Raw genomic sequence first — 18,253 nt, forward strand, 5'->3', positions numbered from 1 at the left:
ACTCCACAAGCCTAATCCCTAGTATACATATTTGTTAACATGGATAAAAGTTTGGACAGGTGTTCAATGATCTCTACGAAAGCTCTCACAAGAATTCTTTAACCCACTGGCAATGGAGAGTACACACGCTTAATCACACAACCAACATGTAAACACACGCTGCAGAGGCTTCAGATACACAGAAATAAAAAAAGAGCAAAATATCATCCTACAGGATGGCGCTGCTTTCATCATGAGGTAATCGTTGTGAATAGCATTGTTGCCATAGTGCCAGCATCAGCGCTCATTGTTGCGTTAGCCACGACGACTGGCGCGGGTACAAATAGCACACCTGCAGAGATGGAAATAAAAAGATGGAGAGAAAGAGATTAAAAACAATTAAAGATGAGATGTTGTTACATTCACAAAAACTGATTCAAAATGCCCAAACAATAAGATAAAAAGTATTAATTGTTGATCATGTTTTGTTTTCAGAAAAAAAAAATCTTTGTCCTTGCTACTCAAAAGTCATCCCGGAATGGACTTGGATATGCCTCAAACACTACCACATGGTTGAAATGGAATGGGAATTGCAGAGGAAGAAGATAATAATGTTCATTAAAACTAACTGTAGAAAGGCATAAAAAAAAAAACCACACACCCAAAACTGTGCAGACCATCTTCCCAAACATCATTACACTCCCTTTTATTGAATTTTTATTATTGAATTTTTACTTCTGCATTGCTATGTGGAAAAGCTACATTCATTACTATGTTGGTAAGCAATGGTGACCAGACAGGTTAACTGTTATTCCTCAACTCAGTTCTTGAAAAGCCCTAATCAAATGTTTGAAGTGTGACTAAAGAGAAACTTAAAGACCCAGTAGGTGTAGGTCCGTAGGTCTGATTGAATCGGTATTCATTTGCTGCCCGTCAGGGTACATTCAAAACTAGGAATAGCACTTATCAGCCACATGTCAGCGAATATGTGCATTGATGCACACACTCATTGGTAACAATCATCTCCAGTCCAGTTTCTTGGGCTGTGTGTATTTTCATAGTAGTCAATGATAAAGTTGTACACAATTCATTACAGGTTTTTGGTATACCCAAAGCGAGCCCATGCTCATGGAGTGGGCCCATCTTAATACTAAATGAATACCCACGCCATGAGATTTTTAAGTCATCTACAAAATATATACCATTGACAATCATTATGTAGGCATAGCAGGAAGTAGAAAACAGCCCACTGTGCTGTATGGTGACTTACCAGCTATACAAGCTGTCATGAAGCAGGCGACGGTTCCGGCGATCAGAGCACGGACGGCCACGGCGGCAAGATCAGCTGCTTTGGAGGGAGCCAGGGGGGTAAGTCCACCGAGCTGGATACCTATTGAACCGATGTTGGCGAAACCGCACAGGGCATATGTTGCGATGACCTCGGACCGTTCCTGTGAATAGCAAAAAATGGAAGACTTACCAGTTATGTTCTGAACCCGGGATCATAGACATATTGTGGTTTCCACAGCAGAACATCATCAGCTGGCATTCTGAGCAAGAAACACCCCCCCCCCCCCCCACCAAAAAAAGGCACATCATCGAACTTGTTGGATGTTTCACCTATAGTTTCATTACCAGTTCAGAGAAATTCAAATTTTTGGCAATATTTAGAATATATGTCAAGTTTCACTTCTTTTTCATTTACATTGTTAAAGATCAATAGATGTCTCTCTGTGCTCCTTTTACATTGTTGGTAACTTTTATCATTTGGTATCTAATGTTGAAATTGTAATAAGTGTATGATCTGTTTTTAAAGGTACATTGAGCTTTAACAAGCCTCTGGCTTTCAATGAATAGTACCTGTTACATTTTATAAACATTTTATATCAAAACGATTTTTATTATTGAACAAATGTATGAAATGACTTGAATCTCCTGAAACTTTCAGATTAGTGTCAAAAGAACATTCATAAAGTATAAACAGGCAAACACGACACCTGGAGGAAAAAAGCATAAATTTTCAGTCCAAAGACGTAGCTTTGCAGATAGATGCCTTCATGGGAAAAGAATTAAACTAAAAATTACCGAGAAGTCGTTGAGTCCCTGTGCCCGTTCATCCAGGATGACAGCAAGTCTCTCGTAGGCCACAAACTCGTTGATGAACGTCTTGATCCCGATCAGCTCGGCCACGGTGCGACAATCCGCCCATTCAACACCCATCATGTAAGCAATGGGCATGAAGACGTACGAGCAGATGAGCTGCAAATAAAGGAAATAGATCGACTGCATTCACACCTGTAGTTTTTGGTTTACAGCAGACAGATTCATCAGCATTTTGGAGCAGATCACACATAAAAGCTCAGAGATGGTCTCGGATCAAACACATATTACTCAGTGTTGAGAGAAGATTGAGAGAAGAATGACAGAACACAGAACAGTAAGTTTACAGGACTGCACATGAGACATGCTCGGCATTTTCTGTATTTTGGTAAGCAATAATGATCGTGCCAATCATATAAAAGCAACAAATGTCTGAGACAGTATTCAGCTCACCTCAAAGGAGAGTTGAGGGAAGCCAACCAGACCTCCAAGGTACGACAAAATGCCATTGAGTAGTGCCTTGAGGGCAAGGAAGGTGATTAGATTGGCAGCGATGTTCAAAACGAGGGGCACAGCAGTGGAGGCTCCCTTCGACGCTGCCTCGATGAAATTTCTTTCATCACTGAGGAAAAAAAAGAAACACAAAGTGGTACAACATGAAACAAACAATGTTTCTTTCTAAATCATTCTTTAAACATTCACTTGCCGGCCAAGTAAAATCATAAAGTTTTGTCAAAGGAAATGCAATATCACAGCCTTTTGAATCAAGATTCTACAATTGTGACTTTTCAGTCTTTACTGGAGAGAGCATTAAGTGAGAATCAGAATGTGAGTGGGTGCTGATCCAGCACTAAACACTCACCCCTTTGGCAGTTTGACATCCTCAACAGTGACAGTCTGCGATTCCTCCGTTTCTGGGTAGATCAGCTTTGAGACTGCGAGGGCGGCGGGAGCAGACATGACGGAGGCGGCGATGAGGTGAGTGGCGCTGATGCCCGAGAGGACAAACGCTCCCAGCACGCTCCCGGCGATGGTCGCGAAGCCTCCTGTCATCACCGCGTGGATTTCTGAGCGCGTCATTTTTGGCAAGTACGGACGGATCAGGAGGGGTGCCTCAGTCTGCAAAGTGATAATGATGGAGGAATGGTAGATTTTTAAATACTGCAGAAACTGCACGATCATTGACTGCGATTTAGCAGGATTATCAGGGCAGGTGGGTTGGGGGATGGGACTTACAGGTCTCCTAGTACACATTAGGGTCTTCTTATTGTACTATACATATGAACCAAACACTCACCTGGCCAATGAAGATGTTCCCAGCTGCACTGAGTGACTCTGACGCAGTGGTTTTCATAGTACGCTGCATCAACCATGCGATCTTCCCTATGACCGTTTGCATCACACCCCAGTAGTATAGAACAGCAATGACACTGCTGAAGTAGATGATGATGGGTAATACCTGAAGGTGTGATAAAAAATGAAAATCTTCCATTTTGAGATACAATGACCAGATGACAGACTGGATGAATTATCAAAATACTGAACAAAACATCTTTCAAAATTTCTCCAGTCTCCTATGCACTCCCCCCCCCCCCCCAACTGTGTGTTGTTCCACATACTGAGCATGTCATTCCATTTTTCCCCCTTCAAAGGATTCTACTCATGAGCTCTAGTGGAGCATGACAGTATGTGCAAACAAGTTTTTAAGAATTTGTCTTTGGCATGCGATCCAAGGATCCAGGTAAAAAATCTAGTCAACGAGACACAGACAGTTGAGTAACAAACATCATAGGCATTCACTGAGGCGTATACAATGTATGTATATTTAGAGAAAAGAGTGTGCGATGAAAAGCTTACAGCCATGGCAAAGTAGTGCTGGTAGTAGAGCTCTCCAAAGAGGAATATGGACCCTGCCGTTGAATAATTGAGGAAAGTTTGCACGAGGTTGCCGAGCCAGTCGAATACGACGAATCCAGGCCTGGTGCGGAGAATGAGAAGCCCCAGGATGAACTGGAGGACAAGGCCCCAGATAATGGGACGCCATTTGATCTATAAGGGGTGAAAGGTTAGAAGGCAATTTGTGGTAACAACTCATATCTCAAGCAAAGCGTAATTCAGTTCAAAATAGGCATGACAGCTTTGATAAAGTTCTACCCTTTTGGCCTGGGTAGTGCACTTCACAATGCCAGCATACATTGATCCATCTAGAGCAAATCTCAACATGCACATCCATCTGCCATATGCTATCTAATTACAAAACTGGTACAAGTTAAGAGTACACTTCACTGGAATCTCATACACAAGTAGCCAGCTTGAGCACAGATGATTTAGTGCTTTCTTCTTTTCTGTCTTAACAACTTTTCACCTACTCATTTTGATTAAATGTGAGCTTTGCACTGAAAGAAACTTGAAATCATTTCCTTTAAATGGCAACACACACACAGACAAACACACATTCTGATTAGATTTCTACTGCTTTTAAACCTTCTCTTTTGCTCTGGATTCAAGCTCGACATTGGTTTAGACTAAGAAACACAGGTCTGTACTGAGCAGACACTGTTCATTTTTTTTTTTTTTTAAATCCTGAGGTAAAATAACATCAGGGCTTCACTCACGTGACGTGGATACTTGGAAATGATGAATGAGAAGAAGATGAAGATGGCAAGGCCAGCCAGGGAAATCAATTGGATGGGATTCTCTCGTGTCAGGAAATACAGGAGGACGGCAAAACCAGCCAAGGAAATCACAAGCACGACCCTGTAGTTTGAGAAACAAAACAAAAACAAAAACAAAACAAAGATGGTCAAATTTGTAGATACAAATCATCTTAATAGAAACTACAACAAAATTTAAGTCGTTGAAGTGATGCATGTCTGACGAGAAATGTCCAAATTCCAAATCTATTGAGGCTTCAGATAGCAATATCTTAGTACTACATTACTCACTACAATTTCACATTGAAATACTTGACTCAATGACTAACTTTTGCTGTGAGGGTAATTTGCATTTGAAATGGAGGTCTAACTGTATCAGCATACAAATTACTAGGTTTCATTTACTCATTTAGAGTTTTAAAAATTCAGAACTCCCATATACCAACTGATGATGCCTTCAATTCATTGATCACAGTTTTAACGGAGACATTAGAACATGCACTCTAAGCATCTGGCTGCATTTAGATCAAATGAAATGTGGTGGAGATATGCAATAAGTACCATCTGAGACGGGGCCAAGCCTTGTCCAGACACCCTTCCGCAGGGACAACGACGTTCTCAGTAAAGGAGTCGGAAGAAGTGTCGCGAATCACGGTGTATGTATATAATACAACAGCCACGCCTGTAATGATGAGGAGAGTCATGGCTTCCTTGATGTCATGGATGGAGGCAAAGACGAGGTAGATCAGATACGCGATGAGGAGAATAGCCACGAAAACACCCTTGTAGACCTTCCTGTTTGCCTGGTACGAATCCTTCAAGTGCTCACCGATGTCCATTCCCTGCAGAACCATTGACAGATTAATAGAAAATCATGAAAGAGGATTCATGCCAAAGTGGGACCAAAGGGAAACTGATGCATGTACACCCCAGTTCCATGCATGTTGTCTTTGCAAAATGCTTGCTTTTTGAAGAGTAGTAAATTGAATTGCAAATTTGTATGTCTTTTCTGTTTGAGCAAGTAGTTTCATAACAAAATCTGACCTCTGTATGTAGGAAAGATCCACATGCTGACATCATCCCCATCTTTTTTTAATTTGTGTGTAACAACTATCATTGTTTTGCATTTCTATGACTCCAGTGTTTTTCTTTTTCAAGATTTTCATGACACTTCTACTTTCTTTTGTCTTTTTTTTTATTCAAGTCAACTTCAACATGGAGGGGCATTTAACACAAGTCCTGTAAACCCCAAACTGGGACTTTAGAAACAAACAAAGGAACAAAAAAAAAAATACTCCTTAGAATGCATACAGATCTCACATGGCAATGTTATATGCACAAAAGTCTGGGAGATGGAGAAGTAACTGAGAAAGTCTCACCATCCAGCAATTGTCATGGTCCGAGGGATCATGCCCACCATCAATCTCTACAACAATAGTATTGTCAGCTGTCACATCGGCTGAGGCCTCAGGGTCCACGATCCCATTCTTGGGTTTCTTCGGAGTGCTAGTTGGCAAGCTTGCATCCACTTTCTGAAGTTCGATGTCATTGTATTCATTTTGCTGCATTGGATTGAAAGAAAAACATAGCAAAACGATAAAAAGTAATCTTTGGCACAGGGTTCTGGTTTTCTAATGCTTGGTTGGAAAAGAGAGAATCTCCATTACAAGAGGAGTTACATTATTCCAACTGAAACAGGTAAATGGTATCAATCACCTTAATAGCTTCCCCTATTAATGTTGCTCCTAATCAAACTAATTTATGGGACTTCATACTGCTTAAATATACATACAAAACAATATTGTTTATGCCAAGTATGTATTGTTCGCCCCATTTTGCCAGAGACTTCAAAAAGATACATTTATTCTGCATTTTGCTTGCAGAGCATGATAATGAAATTTATTGAAACTGAATTTGACAGTAAGACACACGAGCCAGTGTACTTACAGCTTATATTTGTATACCCACTGTACTCGCGCACGTCCACACTCAAACACATACAATTGTATACAGACATACATTGTCTGTGACCGTGCACCTCAAAACGAACATAAAGTCGCACACACTGATTTTGCGTGAGGACTGAAAATAAGTGAAATGGGTCAACCTAGCCGAACTTGACTTTTTCATATTTTCTGAAAGAGCGGGTCTTCTTTTACATTACCGGTATGCTAAAATTTGGTATCATAAAACGGACAGGAAAGTGTGTTTTTTTAGCAGTTTATCTCGAACATTTTTGGTAGAATAGTGTGATTAGGTGTGTCTTTGACAGAATCCCTTTTTCATTTCTGAAAAAACCTTGTCCACACTCTACACTTTCAACTCTAATAACTTTTGAAAGGATAGTGCTACTGCTTTGAAAGTTGGCATTAATTATGGACAGAATGTGTTAATGAGGCATGCTTAATTTCAGTTTAAACTGATAATCCCTTCATTGTTGTTACTCTGGTGGTTTACTTCCTGTTTTTTGTCCCATTCATCGCACAGCCAGCACGGTTTGGTAAAGATAAAGCGCTTGAATAGACACTGTACTTCAGAGCCTCTTTTCTCAGTTCACACTTTTCCTGAGTTTGTGCTTTCTTTCCAATATTTAGATAGGTTAGGAGAGTCCATTTGATTTGAGTTATACTTCATTTTAAAGCTTAAAGTCTGCTCTTTCAGAATATGGTCTTAACTAAAAATTCATGTCTGGCGACTTTTTGTTTGTTTTGAGGTGCAGGGTCACATATGTACTGTATACTGCTACATACTATTGTACATACATGTATGAGAAGGGCAACAAAGCTGGTGAGCGAAAAAGAAAATAGAAAAAAACAAAGAAGAGAGCTGAGACCATTCACGCCTGCAAGTGGCATGATGCTGAATAACATGAGTTTTATATGCATCCTCAGATTTTTGTTGAATTTAAATCTTGTAAAATGGCCTTAATTTTTGATTTTAAGAGATTCACTGATGGATTCATACAGTCATTCCTGCTCAGTTCGAAGCCCTTTCTACCCTGACCAGAATACGCCCCTAAAAGCATTACTGTGAACTTATGTGCCCTGGCAGTCATGCAAGCAAAGAGCCTGCATCGTTGCTCCATCAAAATAGTTTCGCACAATTCATTAATCAACTAACAATTCCAGACCAAGCAAGCAATACAGTTATCCAGTTGCCCATTTATCTGAAATGGCGTGTGAATGTACATAAACAAGGTTCTTTGAAACCTGTGACTGCCCACTCAGGTGAATCAATCTCACAGGCAATACATCTTGCACTCACACAAAGACTGATCACGTTACAAAATGACAAACAAAACAACTCAACCATGTCCAAAAGGATCTGCAGTTTAAGAGTACGAAGTTCAAATGCAATGAATAATTGGCTTTTGGCATTCATCATTGTCTCTTTTTTTTTTACCATTTGCAACAAAACCCATAACCATCCTCATTTGAGGGAAGAGCTAAGCCAGCAAATCAGGAATTGCTACGTAAAAAAAAAAGAAAAGGAAAAACAAATTGTATAGCCTTTTCTGTAGAGAATTCACATTCCTGTGGTAGGAGGGAGTTGCCACTAAGAGGACGTATTTCACTCTGCACTGTGTACACACACACATCTCTGTCTTCCGTGCATGCTCAAGAGAGATTCTCCTTACAATAAATACAGTGTACAAGTCCAGGGTGGTGTTTCATCAAGTTGTTCTTAGGCAAAGAACAACTTAAATCGACAACAAATACAAACATAATGTAATACATTGTAAATGTTGTTTGGGAAATCACTTTGCTTGCAGCTACAATTTGTACATTATTATTGAATGTGTTGTTGTTCTTCAACAAAAAGTGTGAATGTTGAAAATGAGAATCAATTTGGCAACCCAATCCAAAAACTAGTAAGGTACAGTGTATGAATAGGTCTATCCAGTGTTTAAATAAAAAATGATCTACAGAATGTTTGCCTTGTTTTGCTTCAGTACTTTTGTGGTGTCCACCACCAACCCAACTCTACCCCTCTCTTTTCAAACATGAAACTTCCTTCAGGACAAATATTTCTTTTGTCCTGCTCACAAATGTGATGCTGTGTAACATTCTTTTCAAAATTGCTTTGCGGTAGCTTCAAAAGGCAGAACAGGAGCACATTAGGTACTTGGTTGCCACACTGCTTGCAGCATGCAAGCTGACTGGAAACCACTTTTGAGTTTTACAAGCTAAAAGTTTTGAACAAAGTCTCCATGACATTAAACCTATTAAACTCCATTCCATCCATCATTATTCTTTTTATTTCATTTCCTCCTTCAAGGAGATTATGTTTTTGCTGGCACTGTTAGTTAAAAGTTCTCTGTTTGTCCATGTGTCTCTGTATTTGCAAAACAACTCAAAAAGTTTTGAATAGATTTGGAAAAGAAAACTTACAGGAAAGGGTGATAATAACACTAGAGGTGATTAAATTTTGATGGTGATCAGAACACCTTTCTGGATCCAGGAATCATTATTGTTATTATTCTTTTAAGAATTCTTCATCATTGGCAAATACAGCCAACAAACAGGGAGTTCAAGTTGGGCATATTTGAGGTGGCAATATGTGCACCGAGTGCCCACTTGAGGTGTAGCAAGAAGCTAAGGTCAACTCAGTGAGACACTACAAAGGCTTCTTTTTCATTGGGAAATAGCCCATTTTTCAGTAAGTGTGTGTAAGGGAGGGAATGAGCTGCTTTGCAGAGGTCCACACTCTCATCTGTTGATGATTTCTCCTCAAATGCTTTGATCATCTCTCCAGAGATAATTAAAAAAAAAATCAAGCTACCTGATAAAGGCCGTTCGTTACACGCCAGAGCACACAAGCACACATCTAAAAGTTCATAAAACACTCCTCACACTTTCTTTTACAACCTTACCTTGTCCTTCCTCCTACCCTCCTCTGCTTCACTAGGATCATTGGAAAACGCCAAGTTATCTGTGCTCATCCTGACGGTAAAGTGGTACAACGCAGCAAAGTCGCAAAAAGCCAACAAAGCTGAGAAAGAAATCTTTATCGAGTATCTGTCCTCAACAATTAACACTGCTACATTTGGCTTGGTCAATGCTGTTGTAGAATATTATTGTCTGAAACAATTTAAGTCGATGAGAAAGGTGCAGAAGATGTTGGAGTCAGAAAAGCTAATTGAACAACTGGGCTCAAGAAGATGCTGTGAAGTCCTGGTTTGTTCAAGAGTGTGTGTTGTAAAGACTGAGTTTGGTACTGTTGAATGAACACAGCTAGTCCAAGCTACAAACAACAAAGAATGCGCCCCCGCCCCTCTGGAACAGATAGCCCAAAGAAATAAATGTACCAATCGCGGCAAAGATCGGTGAAAGGCCTTCAAAGAAGACATTGTCTCCATGCATAGCGTTGGAGGAGAGGTCCATTGTGTTTGGGCAGGAGAGGGGGAACAGAGGACACTCACAGTCACCAGGAAAGGCTTTAGTATGTCCCCAACGTTCACAGTGACAGAATTTTCATAAAACTAGCAGGATTCATCACTCCTTTAAACCACATTGCTCATCAGCAATGTCAAGACCCATAATTAACCAAAAGATTGTTGGATGTTATGGATGGCAATTTGATTTAAAAGTAGAACTTGGAAGTTTGAAAACAACTGAGAATGTGTCACAAACACAAAGACCCTATTCTGTGCTGTACTCCATCATCAGGGCTTCAGATACATCAGGTTAGCAAACTTTATAAGGTCACATAAAGTTAAGCTATTCAAGTGTGAACTCTGCTTGCGTCTCTCAATACAATGCACAGTTTCTCTGAATAATGACTAAACTGTGAGTGGGTGTGACTCTGACACTAAAAGGGGGCATATACTGCCAAACAAAAGCTCACAGAGAATTATACACTTTGTACATATAAGCTGAACTTTCTGGGTGACCATGCAATGTACAAACTAACATACAAGTGAGTCCAGATTTCCTCCAGCACACCACCCCCAACAATACAAGGACTGGTATTGTTGGCTCTTTCTCTCCATTCTATAAAATAAACAAAAACTAGAGATCTGCAATCCTATAACAAACAAACAAACAAACAAACAGACAACCCACCAACCGACCAAACTAATCAATATGTACAGCTAAACCAGGTTCCATTTAAATTGAAATACACAGTTGTAAACTGCATAACTACACACAGGATGGTTCCCTACCCCACAATGTATGTCTTGATAGAAATGTATTATTACCTAAAGCAGCTGTAGCTTTACCGTCATTTAACTTTACCTACTGAGCATTTATGAAAAATGGACTCAAGAGTCATCAATCTCTAAACCCCCCCCCAAAAAAAAAGCAAACAAACAAACACACACAAACATTTTCTATAAACAATTGATGCTAAAAAAAATAAAGAATAAAAAAAATTTTCCAGTCTATTAATCAAAGTCACATTGGTCATTTGTGTAGACATGCTACATATGTACATTGTATAAACATGAACATCACATCTGGAATTGAATGGCAGTCAGCTGATGCATTATTTCTTGCAAAAATAAATAAATACATAAATACATAAAATAAATGATAAAATAATAATTATGATAATCAAGATATCCCTGCAATTCCCAAAGATCGATAGCAATTGTTTCACACAGTTTAACTTGAAAGAAAGCAGGGATCACCGTGCAAGGAACAAACAGTGGAGAATACTGAACTATAGAGGGAGCTATTGAAGGTGTGAGCAAAGGTAAAGTTTGACTGCCTGTCTGGCCCATAGGGTCTCTCTCACATTTATGTAGAGATTTAACAGCCTTGCACTGCTATGGTTGGGCAGTTGCATTGATTCAACTGCATTCACCTTTTCATTATTACTACAAAGTCTCAGAATCTCTCAATGCATGTTATTCCCAAAATGCATCTTTTTACACCCAATATTTGGCAACTCAGAAAAGTCCCCTTTTCTCAATCATCAACTGATTGTCTGCAGTGAGTACCAGGTACAGTATATTCACTTCTTGTCTTTGTTTCCTAGGATTTTCTGCTACTGATTTCATAAAAAAGAAAGCAAAAAAACTTGCTGTGTTCAATTGGCTAAAACATCCAGTGTTGTCACAGCCTTCCCTTTTTGGCAGCTCATAATACATTCAACTAAAATGTCACCAACTCCTAACCTCTGAAGGGATTAACCCTTACTCTGCTCCCTTTGCCGACTGGCAGAGATGTGTGGAAACTACTTGCCAATGAATAGAGATTACCCTGATGATATTCCCTCAAATAGCTGTTCTGTCACCATGGCTTCCCTACAGGACCATGGCAATTACCCCAGACCCTTCCCCTGGCCCTAATCCTAATCCTAATCCTAATCCTAACCCTAACCCAAACCCCTAACCCTATTTACAATCTTTGCCCTAACCTTACCACTAACCAGTTAGCCGGGGAGTAATTGCCCTCTGGGGGTACACTAGTTGCCTGGATACGCAATTGCTACTCCTGAGTGAGCTTACTATTCAAAACTCAACATGTATCTGTACATGTAGGTCAAGTGTGGAGAGACTAACTCAAGTGCTGATTAAAAAAAAAAAAAAAAAAAAAAAAAAAGTTTGGCAAGTTACAGTGAAAGCCTAGTGCCTGATCAAATAAAGGTTTAAACCATGCATACATGTGTACACCATTGTATGGTAAACCTTAAACCTCTGTATCGGTACTTTTAATACATACGGTGTACATTACAATGTAAATGACTACCTTTGTGCTACATTTTGGAATACATCTTTAACACAAAACTTACAAGCCAGAATATAAGGTACATGCAACACAATTACGCACCTACAGTTTTCTGCAGAGTACATATATTTCAAATGGATGCATTAGTAGTGAAGCATTAACTTTCAATCAATGAAAATGTACAGAAATTCAGAAGTTCATGAAATTTGTGTCATTATTCTAGAAAAATTCATGAATATGAGATGTTAATGCCAGTCTGACTACAAAGTATTTACTAATATCATCCTTTCTGTGTCAATTTATGAAAAACAACAACAGACCAACTACACCAAGTACAAATTTGGTCACCTAGCCTTTCTGGAGAAAAAAAAAACACTAAAAACTTAAAAAAATAATAATAATAATAATTAAAAAATATATATATATATAAAAGTTATTAAAAAAATTGTTTGTAATAGAAGCAATTACCACCAGCACCAGCATAGCACAAGAAAATACACAGCGGTAACTACATTGAAAGTGCACAGCGCCATCTAGTGTCAGGAACATAGTATTACATGTACATACTTGGCACACCTCACTGCAGAGAAGTCACAGTTGCTATGCAGCAAGAGCTGGTGCCCCTTGATTGCCAGGACGCATGTTGCACACGAATGATTGCATACCAAAGATTTCATTGTCCTAGTCAACCTTGGCAAGCTGAAAGGAATCAATGCCATCGTTCCTGGCCAGTTACCTATACTGTTCAATGGTACAATTAAAATTCAGAATTGTTGTGTGATCAAGTACAAAGCAGCGCTGCATTATAGTTTATCAGCACTGGCAAGGCAATTTATGTACAACTTGTATAACATACTGTAAACTAGGAAAGCAAAATTTTTCAGAACAATTTTTTATTTATTTATTATTATTATTATTATTATTATTATTATTATTATTATTTTAATCAGGACGATTACAATGTACACTTGTAACTGTACTGGGCTAATACCATCCAATGCAGCAGCACCACTGCTTCAAGGGAGAAAGTTTTCACCTGACCCTTTCGGATTCACAGGGATGCGTAAATGAAAACCACAAATAGCACTATTGGAGAACACATCATTTGGGGGCAATCAAAGCTTGAATACATTCATTGGTATTAAATGGCCAACTCCTGTCCTCATTCTTCAGCTGTGTGAGTATTCACTGTATGTAGAGATGAGTCTGGACATATCAACTATAATTATTTTCAAGGATTTTACATTATATCAGAGCTGGGACAGCCTGCCCACTCTTTGGTATCCAGACATGCATTACAATGTGTGAAAGCTGAGGCCTTTATATTTCAGTCCAGGATACAATTGAATATAATCCCCTTTCATGGATTTACTACAATGTAATTCCCCCTTTTATAAACATCAGCATCTGGCATACATGTACTGTACATACAACATTGTACATGTAAGAGAAGAAGTCTGGAATGTCTATTGTGATTTGTAAATATCAGACACATCTAAATCATACTGTAGGAGGTGATGTTATCTTGTATATTTAACAGGGAATAATTTTCCTGATATCGCATAGCAATTTCCTATGCATTTTTACACCACTGCTACACAAAAGTTATGCTACACAAACTTTTTGTGTAGCAGTTTTCTTACATAGAAGTGTACAGGATATTGATCATTGAAGGCATTTTTCATCAGCTGAAATTGCTAATCAAATTTGAGTTTGAAAATTATTCCCTGTTTAAGTCGTACATTTGTACATGTACATACAAAACATTTTGATATTAAACAGAAAAGACAATTATCAGTCAGGTAGGATTCCTATCCCTTGGACTTATAAGAGGGAGAACAATTGTTTATGCTCAAATTGCTAATTGTCAACCCAAAACATTATTTTGTTTTAATACCTATTAATCATGGAACAATACTGATTTCACCACCTCAACCTACAATCATACATGTAAAATACAATTGTAGGCATCACTACAATGAAAAATTGATACAAAGTGTTTAAGGTCCTACCGACTATACACTGTAATTGTGTCAGACTTTGAAGAAGTGAGCAGTAAAAAACTCTTAATGTACATGTACAATCTTTTTTTTTGTGGTAATGTTTGTCTGAGCTCACGTGAAGCCATAAGCAAAAATTAGTGTTCTTTATACGCTGTATCTAACTTCACAGAGCAATAAGAGCAGAGATGATATGAATTGAATGTAAAGAAATTTCCACTTGGTACAGTATGATTAGCTGCCACTGAAACAGTACAGACTGATGAGGTCAACGCAAAAATGTAATCGACACAACTTCACATGTGTGTTGTCATGATGAAGAATTCCTCATTGAAACATGTTCTCAAGAAAAAGGGGAATTCTTTGCAGTAATATGCACTAGGCAGGTCAAAGAAAAATGGGGACATTTGCCTGACCCCTATAACTGTACTATTCAATTCAGGATGAATCCGTACTCTATTAAAAGGAGTTGTGTGTTGTACACATGGAGCCTGTAAACCACTGAGCCAATGAAATGAAAATGAACCATACATGTACACATCATACAATAATGATTCACTCCCAATTGGAATCTAGGATTAGGCCTTATCTTTGCTTTGTCTGGAATGACCATTTATGGTATGGAAATTCCAGGCCCTTCCACATGGTTTCCTTTCAGCATTTGGTTTTTCACAAAACCTACTTATCGTATTGAAGCTGTACTGTGTCTCCCAAGATGCAAGAACATCTCTTGCTTGCTTGCCGACCTGGATGATAGCCAGTATCATCATTGGCCACTAGAATGGCAATGCAAGCTCCTCTTTATCTTCTATCAAAACTACAAGTAGGCTTTATCATTCATTCAAGCAAATCAGTTTTGATTCCACGGCTACTCTTGAGAGAGAAAGAGACCCGGAGAGAGACACAGAAGGCACGAGGATGACCTTGAAGAGATCACAAATTTTGACATCAAAGGAGTACGGACTTGAAAAATGATAACAAGCCTACATGTACAACACTTTTCAAAAGGTAGCACAGCAAAAGAGAAAATTGTGGCCAATATTTGTGTGGCACAAAGTAGCCTTCTGCTTATTCATTTACTAAAAATGGAGATAGTGTCAATTCATCTTTGCCCTGTCCATCAGCTCACACCACTGCTGGACATTCCTATCTTAACTCGTTGAGGACGAGTCCCGAGCATACTCGGTCAAGCGTCTATGGGAAATGCGTGTTGTAGCAAAATAAGTCCGTCCTCAAACAGGTTAACACAGAGCCACAACACAAGGAGAAAGGCCTCAATAAAATGTGATCTCTCACCAGGGTCAAACACCTCATTGGCGTAGAAAAGCTATGATGAGGTCCGTCTGCTCGTACATGTTTCTTGAAGAACCATGCAAGGCACCTTGAAATACATGTAGGCAGTCTATCGACATTTGCTCCTACTGTTTCACGATACAATCACTTTCATCTTTCAAATTTTGTTTCTGTAACTTTCCAACACTAACACGAAGAAGCCCCCAGTGCAACGCAACACCAACACTCAATCAAATCAAGTTCATCACTCCAACCAAGGTGTTTAGGTATTTGAATCGATGGGCGCCGTTTATTCAAATTCATAGTCACGATTGTCTTTATAGACATGTAAATATCAGTTTCTTGTATTTTTGGACTTTCTTTTCGGGCAAGTAAAATTCATGTTCGAGCAAGTGGCGTACAGTATGTTAAAAGGATACATGTACTGTAACAATTTGAAAACTGCTTACCCAACCAGGCAATTGGTTTAAAAAAAAAAAAAATGAAGTTACAGACTGTATGTACATGTAGCACACTGCCTTTACTTGGAATAAATTTCTTGTGATTTCCAGTATGAATTAAACTTGCCTCAAAAGGGAAGAAATTATGAGATCATTGTCTGTGTGAAACAGCATGCATTTCCATGATGGCAAAAATACTTGTGAAAATCCAAAATTTGCCCAGTAAGAACAGAGCCAGAGCAGGGCATGCTCTAGGAGATGAGCTGATTGTAGATATGCAGTCTGCTGGTAATGCTTGGTCACAAGCTCACTATTTTCATTTTGAACATCTCTGAAAGCGAATGATCTGATTTGAATTCATGTTTCAGCCAATTACTGTAAAAGTGAAAATTTTCTTGGTGTTGACATTTTCGCGCATTCGCGCAACCAGAAACTAGCACGAAAATAAAAAACATGAATATTTGTGTTTGCCATATGTTCCAGTAGGCCTGGTTCAGTTGTAGTTGATGTCTTGATTACACAGATTAAAAACTTGATTAGTTCTTGAGTTAATGCAGTAATCCCTTGTTACTAAAAATACTAGTTAGCACTATAGCAGCTCTATATGGAGCTATAGCCTACAAATGTATTTGTATGTAAATTTATAGAATCACTGTCTGTAACTGTTAAGACTCTATCGAATACTGGGATGAACGCCTAAGATTGCTTTCAAGCCTTTCTCGCTAACAAATGTTCGTATTATTACTAGAAAATGTAGAAGAACACAGTTTCTACTTATTCGATAATAATAGTAAATCATGCTCATTTTATAGCTCTTGGTTTTTGAATTTATTCACAACTGATTATGGACATTACAAGACTGTTATTCCATTTACTGATTTAGAGTAGATAGTCTACTGTGTACTAGTATTTGGCGGGTAGCTCTGTGCTGTGGCTGCCTACCCTCACTCCCCCGCCCCGTTGGTTTGTATACATGACGCAGGAGGCAACCCGAAATTTCCCGCGACAACCCAAACACCGACGCGGCGGCGGGCAGCTAGCTTTGTTGACAATGAGAGCCGTTCAAAGTTGGCGCGCATCTGGGGCGGGTTGCCGTGTTTGACGAACGCGCAACACACAATGGTCTGTGTGCTCCTACTTTCATCTAAAAAAATACCAAGCACTTATTTCCGTCAAAAATATTTACCAAATATTCTAATATATGAATTTATGAAAAAATTTCATTCGGTATTGTTCAAGATTTACCCGATGTTCTCCTAAGAAGACACAAGCAGAGTTGGTATGTTAAATCGGCAACACATTCTTCTTACCCTACTACAGACGTTCACGCCCGTACAAATTTGGAAACCGCATGGCTCGTAAAAGAAGCACAATACTGAAGCTCTTGTTCTATTAAATTTGGCACTCTCCTGTGGTAGAAAATTACACAACAGGTGTAATTTGAAGTTATCTACGACTGCCGATTCAAAGTTTTACCAGTTACAAGAAAAAACGATATATTTAACGTAAATATTATCACTCTGCTCAGCACATGTTCGCAACTAAATTTTACGCAACCGTAGAAATACAACGTTAGAATGAATGAACAACTCACCAGAGTCCTTATGACCGGCTTTCTCTCTCGTTCTCTCCCTAAAATATACCCCGAAGAATCCAAATCTGAACCAGTAAAGTCTAAACACACCGAAAATTTTCCAGAATCAGGACTGTCTGCGACGTGGTTATCCATATTGCACTCAAATTTATCCTCGATCATCGGGCTTGATGTGACTGTCGCGGTAGTAAAGAAAATAATGGCGCGACAATGCGTTACGTACGTCTACGTCTGGCGCTCAACGTACTACGTAGGCCAGTCCGCCGGACCGGCTCGAGCGTATTTCTGAATGAACGTACTGGGCCTATGGGAAGCGGCCAGTATACACATCATGAATATTCAAATTTACGGGATATACCATTTTAAGGTTAGGTATATTGAGCAGATGACTATGTTTTGCAAGATAAAAATATGATATATTTGGCCTTTTCTGGCATATGAACTCATTGAAACATCTAAGAAAAAGATATTTATTAGTAAAAACAATACAGAAAAGGTCGAAATCTCATTATGGTCA

The 18,253-nt window shown here is 38.9% G+C and overlaps 1 protein-coding gene across 1 annotated transcript; it reads right to left on the minus strand.

The window, feature by feature from the left end:
- Window positions 1-230: 230 nt before the first annotated feature.
- Window positions 231-17,898, minus strand: LOC139710829 (solute carrier family 28 member 3-like). Its single transcript, XM_071622748.1, has 11 exons — window positions 17,737-17,898; window positions 6,113-6,295; window positions 5,295-5,575; window positions 4,695-4,836; window positions 3,937-4,128; window positions 3,377-3,538; window positions 2,942-3,198; window positions 2,533-2,701; window positions 2,065-2,238; window positions 1,250-1,430; window positions 231-331 (listed from the first exon to the last, which is right to left on the minus strand). Exons 1-11 carry the CDS (start codon window positions 17,896-17,898, stop codon window positions 231-233), a joined length of 2,004 nt encoding a protein of 667 aa, XP_071478849.1.
- Window positions 17,899-18,253: the final 355 nt, after the last annotated feature.

Source organism: Diadema antillarum, unplaced genomic scaffold (genome assembly GCF_040938485.1).
Source record: "Diadema antillarum isolate AM-2024a unplaced genomic scaffold, OU_Dant_1.0 seq00001573_RagTag, whole genome shotgun sequence".
Classification (NCBI taxonomy): Eukaryota; Metazoa; Echinodermata; class Echinoidea; order Diadematoida; family Diadematidae; genus Diadema; species Diadema antillarum.